This window comes from Quercus lobata, chromosome 12 (genome assembly GCF_001633185.2).
Source record: "Quercus lobata isolate SW786 chromosome 12, ValleyOak3.0 Primary Assembly, whole genome shotgun sequence".
NCBI lineage: Eukaryota > Viridiplantae > Streptophyta > Magnoliopsida > Fagales > Fagaceae > Quercus > Quercus lobata.
The window spans coordinates 2119746-2137152 of record NC_044915.1 but is presented as its reverse complement, the minus strand read 5'-3'; the positions used below and the strand labels follow the sequence as shown (position 1 = coordinate 2137152).

The 17407-nt window shown below is 33.4% G+C and overlaps 1 protein-coding gene and 1 long non-coding RNA gene across 3 annotated transcripts; both read left to right on the top strand.

Annotated features, from left to right (window-relative positions):
- Nucleotides 1-515: 515 nt before the first annotated feature.
- On the top strand, nt 516-3534 carry LOC115970080 (E3 ubiquitin-protein ligase RNF144B-like). Its single transcript, XM_031089752.1, has 2 exons — nt 516-2188; nt 3221-3534. Exons 1-2 carry the CDS (start codon nt 1134-1136, stop codon nt 3294-3296), a joined length of 1131 nt encoding a protein of 376 aa, XP_030945612.1. The 5' UTR covers nt 516-1133; the 3' UTR covers nt 3297-3534.
- Nucleotides 3535-7971: 4437 nt separating this feature from the next.
- On the top strand, nt 7972-13915 carry LOC115970961. 2 transcript variants are annotated; one of them, XR_004087183.1, is made up of 9 exons: nt 7972-8544; nt 9760-10610; nt 11928-12011; nt 12126-12227; nt 12449-12483; nt 12607-12916; nt 13118-13190; nt 13271-13335; nt 13540-13915. It is a non-coding gene; the product is annotated as an uncharacterized LOC115970961 (long non-coding RNA). The 2 variants fall into 2 exon arrangements; XR_004087182.1 differs by having other exon boundaries at nt 13267-13335.
- Nucleotides 13916-17407: the final 3492 nt, after the last annotated feature.

The following is a 17407-nucleotide window of genomic DNA, read 5'->3' as shown; positions in this document are numbered from 1 at the left end:
AAGCACTTATACTTGTGAAGTGACCACCACACCAAGAGTGCACGGTGGTCCTTGTTTTTGAATATGCATGTGTGTCCTTTTATTCATCCCCAGACACAACCCAAACCCTCACATTCTCATCTTCATTCTTTGTATCTTCTATACTACCAATAACATTATTCTTTGTTTGAGTTTTATCATTTTGCGTACTAAAATATTTTCACACAAATTCTTAAACTCTATAAAATACCCTATCTTTTAGTTAAATAATTTTAAATAAAAAAATAAATGGATTAAAATAGTAATTTATTGTTCCTAGGATTTAGGATTTTTTTCTTTATTTTCTCTATATGAATTACCACCTTTTATTTTAAATTCAAAATTTCAAATTTTAAACCCATTTACAAATAATTTTTCTTTTAAATCACATAGAAAAATATCCTAAAATGATGACATTATATTTATCTCAGTTTTAAACATTACGACACTAAATATATATATATATATATATATTTTTTAAAGCTCTATTACATGCACAAAATATATATGATGAGGCCATTAGAAAAACCAAAAATAATGATGAAGTGAGGAAAAATACTGTAGAAATCAAAGGAACCATGGAAATAGAGTTAAATAGGGCCAAAATGGTTATATACCACTGTTTACCGAAATATATATCAATCTACTACTGTTTCAGAAATATGTAGGGATCTACAACTTTTTGAGTACTCGAGTTTGGCAAACTCGAGTTTTTCATGGTACTTGAGTTCCATAAACTCGAATTCTTTAAAAAAATATCCTTCAAATTAGCCAAAATTTTTTTTGATGAAACTCGAATACCATGGAAAACTTAAGGCCTCAAAAAATAATAAATTCCTATATATTTCCAAAACCGTATTAGAACAATATATATTTTGTTAAGTGTCATTGTGTCATTTTTAGATAAAGAATTGACTGGGCTGTGGAGCATGTGGCCCAAACTTTCAAAATGGTGACTAGGATAGTGTAGCTGTAGTATGCTGAACACTAGTACACAAACTTTCAAAAAAAACAAACAAAAGCAAAAGCATGAGAGAGGGTTAAAAGAAGCAAGAAAAGAAGAAGAAACGGCGGAGAGAGACCCTAAAAATTAAACTAAAATTAAATTCTGTTGAATGAAAATGGCTGCTCCATCTCCATCTCCTCCTCCTCCTAATGATCCTCTTATTTTTGGGTCCTCATCCTCATCCTCAAATCAAAGTGCCAAACTGATTCCCAAAAGAAAAAGGCATCAGCAAATGGATCAGAAACAGAATATTATAGATGTTGTCGAAGTTAACGATGATGATGATGATGATGTTGTTGTTTTGAAAACAACGACCTCGGACAAAGGCGTTAAGGGAACCAACAAGTTCAACGCTATCTCTGTTGAACGCTACTCTGAGAACAGAGACCTTCAACTTGCTATCATGGCTTCTCTGCTCCAATCATCACCTAATTCTCAATCCTTCATCAACCTCGATGATCATCGTGATGATGGTGATGATGAACTCCGAGTTCTTATGTTCAAACCCAAAATTCAAAACTGGCGAAGAACAACTTCTTCTGGTCCTCTTTTGGAAACTGGGCAGTCTTCTTCTTCAAAACCCAGCAATCAAAATGGCTCCGTTGAGTTTATCTGTGAAATTTGCACGGAAACCAAGAGTGGGAATGAGAGTTTTAGCATCAAGGGTTGTGATCATGCGTATTGTACAGAGTGTATGGCCATGTACGTGGCTTCCAAGCTTCAAGACAATATTACCTCTATACGTTGTCCTGTACCAGAATGTGTAGAAGGATTGTTGGAGCCAGAGCAGTGTCGTTCTATTCTCCCCAAGGATGTTTTTGACAGGTGGGGTAACGCTTTGTGTGAGGCTCTTATTCCTGGTTCACAAAAGTTTTATTGTCCCTTTAAGGATTGCTCGGCTTTGTTGCTTGATGACACCAGTGAGAGTGGAGAAAGCATAAGGGAGTCTCAATGTCCCAATTGTTTGAGAATGTTTTGTGCACAGTGTAAGGTTCCTTGGCATTCAGGGATTGACTGTGCCCAGTTCCAGAAATTGCATCAGAATGAGAGAGAAAGGGAGGATATCATGTTATTGAACCTTGCCCAGAACAAGAGTTGGAGTAGGTGTCCAAGTTGCAGATTCTATGTTGATAAAAATCAAGGCTGCATGTTTATCAAATGCAGGTCCTCATTTCTTTCTTTATATTGCTAATTCCTTCATATGTTCTAGCATACTTAATCTAGGACTTTGAATAGATATAGATGAATTAGACTTGTTAGTTAGTATGTTTGGGTTGCTTTGCCACTTCCTGCATATTCAATATTGTCTACCATATGCCAATTTTCATTCCATAATCTAGAATTCTAGATAAATATTTCAGCTGATGCTTACCCAGAGATTAAACAAGGCAACAAATCCAACTTATATCCCATTGCAAGCCTAGTGAAACTTACCACAAAAAAAAAAAAAAAACACTGATGCACAAATAGTTTGGATTTCTAGAAATATGATTTTGTGCAGAGGTTTGTGGTTGGACTTTGGAGTATCATTTGTCGCTTAAAATGAGGAGTAATAGCCTTTCTTGAACCAATTTCCTGGTTAACAATAGTGTTTATGTCAAAACTTTTTGTTTATAAAACTTTTATGTCTTTGTTCCTCAAAATGTCTATTTAGGAGCATGGTTCTTTAATTTTTTATAGGGAAAAACTTAGGTTCAATTACTAAGTGTTAAATCTTAGGTTTCCAAATTAAATTCAACCTCAGGGTTAATTGATCAATGCAGCGGTATTATCTTCTCCCATGACCAGTTGACAGTGTAGTTCATTGGCCAATGTAACCATGTGATTAAATTTAATTGGGTAACCTATGGTACAACACCTAAGGAACTATACCTAGGTACCCACCCCCCCTCCCCCACACACACACACACACATATAATTTCCTTTTTGATTGATAAAATTTTAGTTAGGTGCAGATTTTGTATATCATGTGTAATTGATGAGTTAATGTTCTTGTCCACCTACATGCTCAATCTATAGATTAAATTCCTACCTTACTCTATAAACGATAAAGTTGTTATTTAATTAAGGACCTTAGGCATGTGTCGACCCTATTCTTGATGTATTACCTGCACAATCACTACAATTATTTTCAACTGGTATTTTTCTATGAAGTCTTGGATGCTGTAATAACTTTCTTTTTGTGTATTATCACAGGTGTGGAATCGAATTCTGTTACAGATGTGGAACTGCAACAACTCGCTCTCATTTTTGTTCAAAGTGTAAATGTTAGTGGTTAGGAGACAAATTCCACAATGGTCTTTGTATAGATACATTGGGTATTGTCATTTAGTGGATGGCGAAAAGTTAGATCTTTTTTGCCTGAAAATATTATAATTAGTTATGCTGGATAATATTTGAATATTATTTATCTTTTCTAAAGGACCTCAAAGATGATATCTTGACCTTCTTGAAGGACATCTAGATTATCTTACTACCAAACCAAGTATACGAATCTCTTTTCTTTTTTTTCTTTTTTTGGTGGCTTGTTATTGCTTGTTTGTTGAGAATTTATAAGCAACCCGATACTCACAATGGATGTTGTCTGGGACTAGTTTATCCACGTTGGCACTCACAATTCCAATTTATCTACCTGGTTCAAGTTCTAGTTTCAGATTATGTGCCAAATTGGTCTTATTTGAGATAAAGGAATTTTGAGTTCCTCCGCAAACTTGGCATTGAAGTCTGCACCACTTAGATTCCCCACCATCTATGAATCAGTATTATCAACCACAACCACAGGATCATTACTTCTGAACTGCACAATGTTCATTTGCAACAATAGCAGAGGCTGCTGCCCAGGAGACGCGTTAGTCATTATGTTTTCCTATTGACAGGTAATTAAATACAAGAACAGGAAATTATTTGTCTTTGTTTTAGACCAGGAGTGAAAGAATAGTCCTTATACTTCTTTGTGTCCTTCTGTTTGAAGGAATAGATTATCTAGTACACATTTCTTGTCTCTTAACCCCTATCTTACTCCTTCCTGGTGATGATTGCATTCTTGGGATTGGTTTTCCACCTATGCTTATTTTAATTTCATGTTCTCACCAGTGTGTGTGTGTGTGTGTGAGACATGTGTTGTTGGTTGAAGTCCACTTATTTATAAGGCCACTGATTAGTCTGTGAGGTAATGGTCATCACATATCAGGCTGAGGACAACTTCATGTTTGGCTGGACATTTTAAGTGTTGCTTGTGATGCATGCTTTTTGATGGTCCTTCCTGATGAATTGCTTTAAAGAAATGGTTGCCAACATTTAATTGTGATTGTTGGGCTCTTCTTTACAAAGGTTCCATAAGTTATCACATACATATATAACTGTGATTGTAATTAGCAAGCTGAAGTCTTTTCTCATTTATAATTATCATTTTACTTATCAAAAAAAATATATATATATATATATATATATATTAGCAAGCTGAAGTCTAAGTGGCTCTTGATTCTGACTTCTGAGACAGTTGTTAAGTTGATCCAGACTTTGCTTTGAAATGCTTATGTTTCAAGAAAAAAAATACAAAAGTATGATGTTACTTACAAAATTCAAGTTGACTTCGTATTGGGCACTTTTGCACTTTAAGTATCCGTAAAAGGCCAGCGTCTGGCGTTTTGCGTTTTCCTTCTTCTTTTTTTTTTTTTTTAATTGAGAAGCACGTGAAGATGTTGTCTGTCACTGTTCACGGGACAGTGATAGACATTTGACCAAAGAATAAGCAGTGGATGGTGCACACCAGTGGGTCCCGTGCACTGTTCACGGAACCCACAAACCTCTTTTTTCAGTAATTTTTTCCTTAAAAATGGGTTCCACGGTACTATTCACACATTTAAAAATTATTTTGCTACAGTGTTTTCAGCAAAATAAGCGGTATCCAAACGGACCTTAAGTATGCATTTGGATTGAGCTTATCAACCCTGTGTCTGCGTTTTTTTTTTGGGAGAAGCGCGTTTCTGAGTAACCAGTGGTTCCCGTGCACTGTTCACGGGACCCACAAATCTCTTTTTTAACAAAACTTTCATTAAAAATGGGTCCTATAGCACTATTCACACATTTAAAAATTATTTTGCTACAGTGTTTTCAGTTTTTAGTTTTCAGCAAAATAAGCGGTATCTAAACGAACCCTAAGTAAAAACAATAACTTTTTTAGCTGGCACCTATAAGAATAAGCTGTATGATATATTTAATGCGAAGGAACTCTTAAACTTCCTTTGCTCTGAACCTAGGAAATATGACTTTTGTTATGCAAGTCCATGGACTTTTTTGATTATGCTAGGGTATTCGTGTGGTATCAGTTTGATGGAGGCTGGTTTGAGATTGGAATGCTTGGACAATGTAAGTTACTTAGAGTAGTTTAGGAAATGCAAACTCTTCCAGAGACACACTCTTGGTATGATACCTCTCATGTAAGTGTTCATTTAATGCTCCAAAAACTGATTATAAAGTAGTAGGCTTGGTACATTTATAGCCATCAAGGCAGGCTGCTATTGGTTGGCTGGTTTGTTGCACTTGTTGCTCTTTGATTGGCTTACAATAAAAACTTTTTAACTAACCAGCCCTAACTGACTGATCTTACCACTGCCTTATCACTAACTGTTTTATTTCATGGATACACTATCAATCTGTTACAAGAGATCTAATACTAAGAATGCATCATATTACAAGCACTGCAGGGCAAAGCAACCACATAATGAACAATAGTCCAGCACTGTTATATATCTTGACTGCACTGCATCATGACTTAGCTGCATTAGCTTCATAGCTACAGCAGCATGCTCAGTAGCCACTTGCAAACACTAGGAATGCACTGCAAGTCTGCATCACAGTCCCCTGTCATACATAATCATTCTTTTCCCTGAAATCATTGTAACAGAATGAGTCAAACTTGGTCTCCAAAGGTGCATAATAATACAAAAGAAATGGCAAGTACTTCTCTGAATGTTGATAAACATGCAATCTGTGGGCTGCATGTCATTGATTGGACCTTTTTTTACAAAATGGAAACCTTGAGTTCCTTGACATTCAAAATAATGGTATCGATTATTTTATTGTGGTATGTTTGCTCTTTTATGTTAGTTTATTATGGGTATTCCTTTGGTACTGTCTATATTTGTATCATGATTAATACTTAAAAAGTATGTTAGGAAGTGGTTGATTTTTTAGGATAGAAATACCTTGTGCTTGTGGTTTAGTAGTCTAATCAACTGGTTGTGATGTCTATAATTTGTTCTATAACCAGTGCTTATACTATTTTCTGATTATTATTTTTTCTTGGTTTTGTAGCATTTAGATATCTTTTGTATTTCAAGACTCTGAATTTTAAGCTCAATATCTTTTAGATCATTGTTCAATAGCTGTAAAGTAAGTGATTTAAAATATGTCTTTTCATTTTGGGGTTTTTTTTTTTTTGACGAACTTTTTGGGGTTTCTAAATGAAAGTGAGTTGATTCATTTTGGTGTGCGTTTGGGATTGCTTAAAAAACTAGTTTTTTTTATTATTCAGCTTATTTTTACTACTGTTTATGGGTTCTATTGCACTTTTTGGTACTATTTATGTGCCTTACTATATTATTTCAGCTACTTTTTAGTTTTATTTACAGTACTTTCAGCAAAAAAATTTCAGTTTCAGCTAAATAAGTTGTTTCTAAACAGAAACTTGAGCTGAAACTTAAGAATAGATCATTTGATTTTATTTTTTTACCTGAAGAGTAAGTTGTAATTGTCAAGTTGATGTAAGTACAAGATACAAGATGATAGTGAGCCTAGGCTTAACATCAACCCAATCAGTAACCACTAGGCTGATCCTGTTCTATTCTCCATAGGATTCATTTGTTGAGCTTGAGTTGGTTCAAGACTTCAAATGTGAAAAGCACACATCAAAGATGGCACTAATGATTTTGAGGCATGAGAATGCCTTTTGTCCTGTGGGTCACATAAATTTTAATTTCAAATCCAATTCTGGCATTCTTAAAGATTTCATCAGCTAAAAATGGAGCTATGTCAGTTTCTTGAAAATGAGTATGGAATTCTTTTTGGACTCCTCACCGATGCCTTCTGTTCTAGCCCCCAATATTTCACACAATTCACTGATTCAATCCCTGAGGAATCTTCAAAATGTGTAAGGCCACTTCCCTTCTTTTTGTCTAACCTTCTCTCTCTCCCTCTCTCCCTCTTAAATATATATCTTAAATTATTGAAATTTTCTTCTTTTTGCAGGGCCTGCTTAAACTAAGTTATATCTTGTCGATATAATGTTATGGTATTCACTTAATTTGACACAATTACCAAAATCATATTAACTATCATCAACTTGAAAATTGTGTCTGTTCTCCATAGTTCTATGTTCTATTCTTAGCTAATGCAGGTCCCCCCCCCCCCCTTTAAACTCAACTCTCTTTTCTTTCTTCCTTTGTACTTTTGACTAGTTTGTGTTTGTCGGACCATGACCCATGCCATTTCACCTCAAAACCAATTGGTGACGAGAAAGACACACTAAAATCTTTTATGGCATTCGACATCGCGCCCCATGAGCCTACTTTTAAAGTGGTTGTAGTGAGTCAAATTTTGATTCCCCCAACAATTTCTCCTTCACAATGACACTCCCGCGACTAGAACCCATGTCGTTGGCTCTGATACCATTTGTTGAACCGTGAGTTATGCCATTCATCCTCAAAACCAATTGATGATGAGAAAAGACACTCTCAAATCTTTTATAGCATTTGACATCGCACTTTGTGAGTCTATTTTTAAAGTGGTTGTAGGGAGTCAAATTGTGGACCACCCAACAGTGCTCCTTTGCACAAAGTAGTTATTTTTTATTTTATTTTATTTATTTATTTATATAGATCCTTCTTATTTATCAAAAAAGAAAAAAAAAAAGAAGATAATCGCTACAAAGATGTATAGATCAAAAGCCTATATGTAAGAGACTCAAAAGAAGTTTAATTTTGTAATGGTGAAGCAACTTCCTTGAATGGACCAGCTGATTTTAAAACACAGAGAGAGATACATAGGCGAGCAAAGAAAGACAAGGAAAATGTTTCAAAAGCAAATCAGGCAATTACAAGAGAGAAGAGAACTAATGAACATAGAGAGATATTTACTAGATGTGAATCCCCAAACCCAGGACCAGTCAAACAAAAAGCCACTAAAAGAAGCAAGCAATTGATTATCCAAACTATCCACATCCTCTATCGTCTGCCTGTTACTCTCCCTCCAAGTACAGCACATCAAACACAATGGAACTAAAACCCAGATGTCTGAAGAATGCTTCCCCAACCAATCCCACCAACCAAAAATAAAAGAGCAGGTATCGTCTTTGTCCAGTGCATTCTGATTGTTGTTCTTTAGAATTTCAAATGAGTTATTACAAATTTAATGAATCTCAAAGAGAACAAACTGTGTTAAAGAGGCTGAAGCAGGGTGAGATTGTGGCATTGATAACTGATGCGGGGACACTGTGCATTAGTGATCCTGGTATGGATTTGGTGAGTTTTGTAGTACATTCTGGTTTGCTGATTGACTTTTGTTATTTTTTCATGCACTCTAGTTTGAAAGATCAGTCATAATAAAACCTCGTTACCCTTTGGTGGGACGCATATTGTGGTAAAATTATCTTGATTGCAATTTTTAGTGGATGTAATACCTTCATTTTTCCACTTGAATTGAGTCAAATTAAAATGGGGTAGAATGATGTGGAAGTACTTCAGCAGTAATCTGGATGTGGTACATGGATATAGATATATAGTTAGGGTTGAGTACTCTTGTTTGTTTATCTTCCCTATTTATCCTCTTGTTCAGTCTTAGCATAAAGGTTAATTGTTTTTATATTATATGTCATTATTTCATAAATGTTGATTGTGTAGAATGCTCATTTTTGCAACAAACAAGAGTTGTATTTATTTCTTCTTTCACTACAAAGTAGGCCAGCGTGGTATGAATTTGGCTGGCTTTTAAACTAGGTTTGAACTAGATCTTACTCTCTCTCTCTCTCTCTGGCTAAGGATACTTTGAGAAGGAGAGGAGGGGAGGGGAGGGGAGTAGGCCCCCCCTCCCCCCCCGGTTAGCCACTTTGCTGGATGTTTGCAGTTGAGTTTTTGCTGTTGATTTATTTTGAGAATTGAAATGAATACATATTTGAAATCTTAGTGCAGGAAAGGTTATGTGTGGATGAGAATATTATTGTTATTCCCATTCCTAGGCCTTCCACTTTGATTGCTGCTCTTTCTGACTCTTGTTTGATCACTGATGACATTGCATTTGGTAATTTTCTTAATCATAATGTGGGATGGCATGCTTATTGTAGGATTCTGTGTCCAAAATTTTAAGATGTTGAAAAACATTTTTTTCTAGATTACTGTAATGACTCAAAGAAAAGCGCTAGTCACATCTGCGTTATACCTTAAAAGGACTAATCATAATTGAGGCTCCTTGTAATTGTTAATAAACCCCATATCTACCCAGTATATGCCCGATGTGGGACTCATTACATACCCACGCACATCACATAATCAATAAAATTGGGGCATAATAATTACAAACACATCTTGTGAGTTATGAGCCCACAACTTCACCCTTCCTCTTGTTTTTATAAGAGTGGAGGTGCCATTTGTGCACTGGGTACAACTTTTTTTTAGGAGGTTCCGTTTGTACTAGAGCTCATTGGCATTAGGATTTTAAGCCTTATATTATATATACTGCAGCAATTGGATTCCTAAACATGCTAGATCAAGAAGAGAGAGACTGATGGTTTCTGCAAATGAGTTGGTGACTCAAATATTTTATGTTCCTCCACACAAGCTTCATCAGTTTCTTAAAGAAATTTCTTTGCATTTCAGTGACTCTAGGTAAATTCCTTATCCACCTAAATGTACATATATCCTATTTGCTACTATGGAAATCTCTTTATCTGTTATATAATAGATGCAGGAAAACATATCAACAGTTTACTGGGAAGTGACAAAATTGTAAAATTCTTGCTTAGTCTGTCTGGTTGGTAAATTTCTTCTTAACTTGCTTATTGGCAATATGAGCTATGTTCTTTCTTTTTCCTTTTAGTTTGCCCCTCCTTTTCTTGGAAATGTCATATTTGTTTTAAGGGAGTGCTGGAGATACACCCAATGTCACTGGATCAACATCAGTAACCTTTTGTTCCTGGGTGAGAATGGGTAACTTATTGATACTATAGCCTCTTGCTTTTAATTAATTCCTAGGTTATTAATTATTGTATGCAGCCAAATTTTGGTTTCTTGATACAATTAGGAGATTATCCTCAGGACTCCTGGTACAATGAGCAGTTTTACATCAATTAGAGGGAGGTGAAATTATACGAGCTTTCACTCCTTTGAAGTTCTAATTATGGTTCATTTCATGTGACGATGGATTACAAAATGAAATTGTATTAGTAAATTCATGTGTAATAGCTGATTTTCTGTGGATATTTACTCTTTTAAGTAGATATACAGTTCCTTAGAATCAGCTTTAACAATTCATCATAACAATTGTATTGCAGACGATGTTTCATAGCTCGAGAGATGACAATATGCACGAAGAGGTAGGTCCTACATTTTTACATCTTCTTCATATTGCTTCAGTGAGTGAGAATGTGGATTGTAATGCTGTCTGGACTTCGGAGACTAATTTATCTGCTCTATAATATTTCCTTACCAAATTTGTGTTGAATATAATTATATTAGGCCAAATAGGCACTGCAATATTGTGATGGTGACCTATTTGTGGATTGCAATGAGATCTTACTTTATCAACTGCAATAGACAAAGTCATTTATTCATTTGGTTGGGTATATGGGGCACTATGGAGAGGTTTCTGATGCCATCAAGGCACTCAAGAATGAAATCTCTCTCTCTCTCTCTCATATCTTCTGTTTTTAGTACTCTTCAAGCACCCTCTCCTTTGGTCTGATTTTTATTAAAATGATGAAAACAAATACCTAAAGAGTACTTGCTCAGAACTACACTTGCTATGTCAAAGAAGGACGTTAAAGTTGTTTCAGTACTACATTTATCTTATTTTATGATGCAGCAAAAAGACAGTACCTTCATAGCCATCTGACAGTAATAGGGCTTAAGAGGAGCATCCAACAGAAAAGACAACAAGAGATAGCAAAAGTATTGAACTTGAAACTCAAATGTTTCTAGGCTCAAGAAACCTAGATATATTCCAGATATAAATTCATAAATGTCAAAAGACTGCTTTGGGAACTCTTAAATGACTACTGAAATGAGGCTTATTGTAATATTACAGTATAATTCTTAACTACATATGAATTTATCAAAAAAAAAAAGAAGAAAATTAACTATATATGAATTCTTTTAATTGTAGCTAACCAAGCTCATCAAAAGTCATATGCTAATCCCATAAAGTTACATAAAGAATATAAACATAAGTATTAATTGGTTTGAATTTGAAATTTCTCTTTCAAATTGTAATTAATTTGGTTCAAGTGCTAAATGTGATAGCCATTTAGGGATATATTTGCGTCTATGCATGTATTTGTGCACAATTGTATTTGATCATATTAGTAATACTAGGGAAGTTTGTGAAAAGTAAAGGGTATGTGATTTTAATTAGGAAATTATACTGTGAGTGTGTGATTTTAACAAAAAAACATAAAAAGGATTCGGTAATATTGTGCCTTTTGGAGCAATTAAGTTACAATGAGTGTGTCCTTTAAAGTGGCCTTGGAATCTAGAGGTAGAGCCTCCATGAATTCAGAAAAGTCACATGGTGAATAGTAGATATCCTTTAGTATTGTAATTCTTAAGATTTTGTTATATTAACTTCATATTACTTGTTAGACTTTACTTAATTTCAATTAACAGCTATTGGCTTTGGTATTTGCAATCTGTAGGCCTTTCGTATATACCTGGATAAACTTTTCAATCAGTATGTCACAATTGTTTGCTCCTTAACTTCCATTCTGGCTTTGGGGGAGGTATGCTTGTTTTACTAAATTTCATGATTTTGCTGGTTTAGCTGAGATGTTTGAAGCTACTACATTTGATAGATTTAAATGGGATTGATTGTCCTGTTGTCATTCATTTGTCAGGTCATTCTACAAGCAATATGCACAAGATATGGACTTACTATCAGGGCCAAGTTCATATGGCTTGTGAGAGTTTTAATGATAATTTTCTATCCTATAGCTTGGGTGAGTTTATTTTGTTCAGTTCACTTGTGAATTTAGACTGATGCATGGCACTTTATGAATTATCCTTGTGTAAATCTTGAACATAATTTTTTTTTATCTCTTTCATTTTACTGAGAAATTGATTTTTTTACTATGGGAGGTTGATATAGAAAAAAACTTCCATTTATTCTTATTATTTCATGGAGAAGCAATCAACTTAATTCTTCTTCTATACTCTACAGGATTAAATATCAGTCCATGCTTTGTCTGCCAAAAGGTCTGACTCTTTAGCAGAACCTTCAGATTGATATTCTTCCCTTAATCATAGAATATTTAATTTTTATGTACCTTGTGCATGCTATGCTGAATCATTTATTATTTCATTTTTCTTATTTGGTAGAGAATCACATTGTTGGAGCTCCATGTGGTGTGATGGACCAGATAACTTAAAGCACGTGGTGAAGCCAACACACTTCTTGCAGTGATGTTCCAGGAATGCATATTAGCTCTGTAGAAAACTACTTGACTACAGTTTTTTCACAGATCAAAAAATGATGTCTAAATTTGAATCTATGCAGCCTGCTGAGATATATCAAATTGCTTTCTTAGCTAGACATAATGACCACAGCCCAGTGCTTTCGTTGGTGCTGATTAACGTCATATGTGCTTACTCTAAGTAGCGATAACTTAGACTCATATTCCTTGTTATGGTACTGTCAGTTCATAAATATATTCTTGCTTTAAATTTCCATCTATGGTTTCTTTTTTGAGTACATTTTGTGGACTTCATTGCTATAAGACATTAAAGATTTGAGAGATAATGTGCAGCAGAAATACCTTGTCTGTCTTAATTTTTGATTACTATAATTACATGTCTTCTGAGTTAGTTTGCTTAATTACTTGTCTCACAGGCTTTCAAAGCACTTATAACATTGGCAACTTCAGATGAGCAACATATGGGATCTTGGAGAACTATTGTATGAGGTATATTTAAATTTTTAGTATTGATAAATTGTTAAGCGTGTTGTGTGTTTTGAAATCCGCTTATGCATATATGTAGGTAGGCCTCAGATGGAAATAAAGCAATGGAGACTAGTGACATCTGGAGTATCAGCCCCTTGTATTCCTTGTATGGCTAGCAATTAAAAATTCTAATGATTTTTTTATATTCTATAATGCATGATTTTAAATTCATTCTATGAACGTATGTTGTGTCTTTTAGTAGGCTTGAAACAGGGACTGGAAAGTTATTTCTAACACTAACGTTTTGTTCTAAGGCTTTGCAGAGCACCTATTGAATTTTTCTGATTTTCTAATTGTTTTTGTGATTTAGGATTTTTGAAATGCAATGGGGACAGATTAAAGATAGCTTTTGTTGAGGACATTACACATATAGCAGGATTCAGGCCAAAAAGAAAAGGAAAGACCAATTAATTTCACTATCAAAAGTTTTTGCTTCCATCATGCAAAATTTGTACTAAGCCCATGGTTTTCAAACCACATCAATGTTTCTAATTCAATTATCATTATGTTACTCTAAGCTTGGTAAAATACGTTTGGCTGATGCTAATTAATTTGTAACAGGCTAATCATCATGAATGAGGTTTGTAGCTTTTATATGTCCTACTTATGGGCATGCATGGTCAAGTTGTTTAGCTAGTTTTATATGGCCTAATAATTATGGGCATGTATGATCACCATTTTAGTCATTGTTGATAGCTGGGAAATACACTTCATATTTGGCCAACAATTTTTCCATTTATGCTTTGCCCAACACCTGGCTGTTACCTGGTTGGTCAAATTAGGCAATGCTCATAGGGTAGAGTTTTCCTTCAAACCAGTTTAGAGGAAAGTTCCTTCAATTCACTATGTGGCAACTTGCAAAACTATCCGCATGTACTTTTTGAGTCACATGACTACTTGTTTAAATGATTTAATAAATCATGTGATTTAATTCTTGTGGATGGTCTTATGAACAGCCATGTAATAGGTGATCTGGTTTTGAGGAGAACTTTGTCCATGCTTATATGGGTGGTTGAAATTAGTCATGGAGCTGCCTACGTTCATAATAAAAATGAATCCTTATCATATGAAGATGTGGGTTGTTTACTGCTTTAGTTATGTTGGAAGTGCTCTTACTGTGTCAGTCAGTGGTAGCAACAAAAAATATGGCAACAGGAAGTCAGTGGAAGGAGTTTCTTGCGAAAAGGATGTTATTTGTGAAGGCAACCCATAAATAGGTTGTGTTTGCCTTGTGGCTAAAATATGTCAAAATCAGGGTCAGTCTGTCAGATGTGTACTAATGTAGAAAATTATGTCTTAGTATGGTCTGCACGGTCTGTAATTTGTTTAAGAGTATCAGTTAACATAGTTTTGTGACTTTTGTCTCAGAAAAATCTTAGCATAGGTGAATTAGCAAAGAATGAACACTCATGTATGAATGAACAAGTCCAACTATTCAGGGAAAGTCCCAGAGTGCATCAGTGCAGATGAGTCAAACTTCTGCTCATTAAATGGGATGGAGACAATGACACAACCATATCATTCTGGTGATGGATACTCAAGGTTATCTCGAGCTCTTACATCTCAATTGTTGGAGGAATCTGTCTGTCCATGAGTACCAGTGCAGTTGAGATCACCTGTTGGATTTGATCTTCCTATATGATCTTATCTCAGTTGCTTGAATATTTTTTTGTTATATATCCCATATGTGATAGAAAGATATATTTTATCTGGTTATAATGATAACAGTGCAGCGCAATGACAATTGTGTATTTGTGTAAGACCTCACTTATAAATTTATAATTAACTTTGAAATTTTTTTGAAACTTTTGTTAAATGAGTTTATAATCAGAGTGGTGTTTAAATTTCTTGAAACTGTAATGATAAAGTTTACCCAATAGTAAATTATCTTAATAATTTTAAGAGCAAAGTGCAAAAACATCCTTCCAACTTCAAGTGTATTGCAAACTTTAATTTTTGAAAATTTAAATCATAAGGTTCCACAAAGTGTGAAATTGATCCTTCCATTTCATTAGTGGATAAAAATTATATATATAAATATAATTTGGAAGTTGGAATAAGCAAATTAATTTATCCTTGGAGAGAGACGTGCTTTAAGAGTCCGTTTGAGAACAGCTTATTTAGTTGGAACTGAAAACTTTTCGCTGAAAATATTGTAAATAAAGCTAAAAACTTGCTGATATAGTACTGTGGAACCTATAAATAATACTAAAAAGTGTAATAAGATCCATAAATAGTAGCAAAAATAAGTTGAACAATAATAAAAATAAGCTAAATAGTAAAAAACAACAGCATTTTCCAGCCAATGCCAAACACAACCTAAGGGTGTGCGATGGTCTTTTTTTTTTTAACATGTTTATAATAAGTTTGCTTGATTTTATTTTGTTTGGTTGCTAAGAAAATAGATGGTGAAGAAATTGACGAGTTCGATCAAACTAAATTGTGGCTTCCTTTTTTTTTCTTTTTTTTTTTAATTTTTATACAAGATATAAATTTTACTCTACACCTTACAAATACTTATATTTGTAAAGTGACAATCGTATCAAAAGTATGTGGTGGTAAAAAACATAAAGAGACTGAATTGTGGCTTTCTTAATTGGTACAATATTGTTCTATATGGGTACATCCATTAATGAACATTTTAGTAACGGACATTTTAGTATTAATAGTGCACAATTAAATTTTTTTTTTTTTTTTTTAAAGGACTTCACATTGAATTTTTTGAATTTAATAAAGGGGGACAATTTGTAGATTATCAATTAAGGGGACATTAATCACTTTTGTAATATAGAGGAAGATTGACATTGATCCGATAACTTAGAGCCAAAGTGCAATTATCCATTATAATTTAATATGTAAGCACTAATAATTATCTAGTACTCCTGAATTAAATGTTTTCAAACAAATGCTGAGCTCCACAAATTGAATTCATGGTGTGATCCACCGTTTATTTTTATTTCTTATTTTTTGATGAAAAAAATATATAGTTTAATTAATATACAAACACAATAATAATAAATAATAAATGCCTATTAGTAACTATCATTAGTCTTTTTTTTTTAGATTCTAAATGTATAATTATTGAATTTTATATTTCAAAAAAAAAAAAGAGAAAAAATATATATGTTAAATTTTTTTTTTTGTATTATATATAGGATCCAGTTAATGTGTTCCCTTAAGGTATATATTAATTATCCATTTTAGAAATTTTTTTATGCGAAATTGAAAAAACAGTTAATCACTTTTTCGCTTTCTCATAAAAAAATTTCCTAAAATGGTTTACTGACATATGCCCTAAACATACATTAGTAAAACCCTTATATATAAATTATGTAGTATCAATATAAAAATAAAATATCTATACTATTATTTAAAGGGCTTCTTCGATTTGGATTTCTCATTTTTTTTAGTTTAAAAATGCCCCTACACCCCTATGTTTAAATAGAGATAAAACTAAAGGACAATTTAGTAAAAATGAAACTCTAACTTTCACAAAAATATTGCCTAAAAAATAAGACTATTAAGCCAAACGTTTTCACTTTTTTTTTCTTCTCCTTTTTTTTTTAACCTTTATCAAAACTTAAACGTTTCTCTCTTCTTCTTCTTTTTTTTTTCAAATCTCTTCTTCTTCTTTTTTGAATTATTAAAAAAAAGTGATTTTTAATGTACTCCTTTTTTTTTAAATGACTTATTTATTTATTTATTTATTTATGTTGCTATTTGAATTGTTTTCTCATCACATCTGTTTTTTTTTTTTTTTTTTTTTTTTTTTTTTTTTTTTTTTTTTTTTTTTTTTTTTCGGTTTAATGAATTTCTTTTCTATGTTTAAAATAAAAATCACTATGTATGTAGTTTAATTAGATAGAAGAGAGAAACGTCTCAAATTGAGATAAATGAAAATTATGATACTAAACCAAAACAAAACCTCATCGCACGCACGAAGCACGTGTGATGAGGCTAGTATATCTATACTATTATTTAAGGGGTTTCTCCTGTTTGGGTTCCTTAATTTTGATACCCAAAATATCCTCAAATTTACCAATTTGTAAAGCTTAAATAGTAGGGTCAGACATGTAAAATCATCAGTTTAAAAAAGTCCTAAATTTTAGATAAATTTGAAAAAATATTGCCCACAAAATATGAACACTCACACTAACCCACTTATTCTAACACATGTT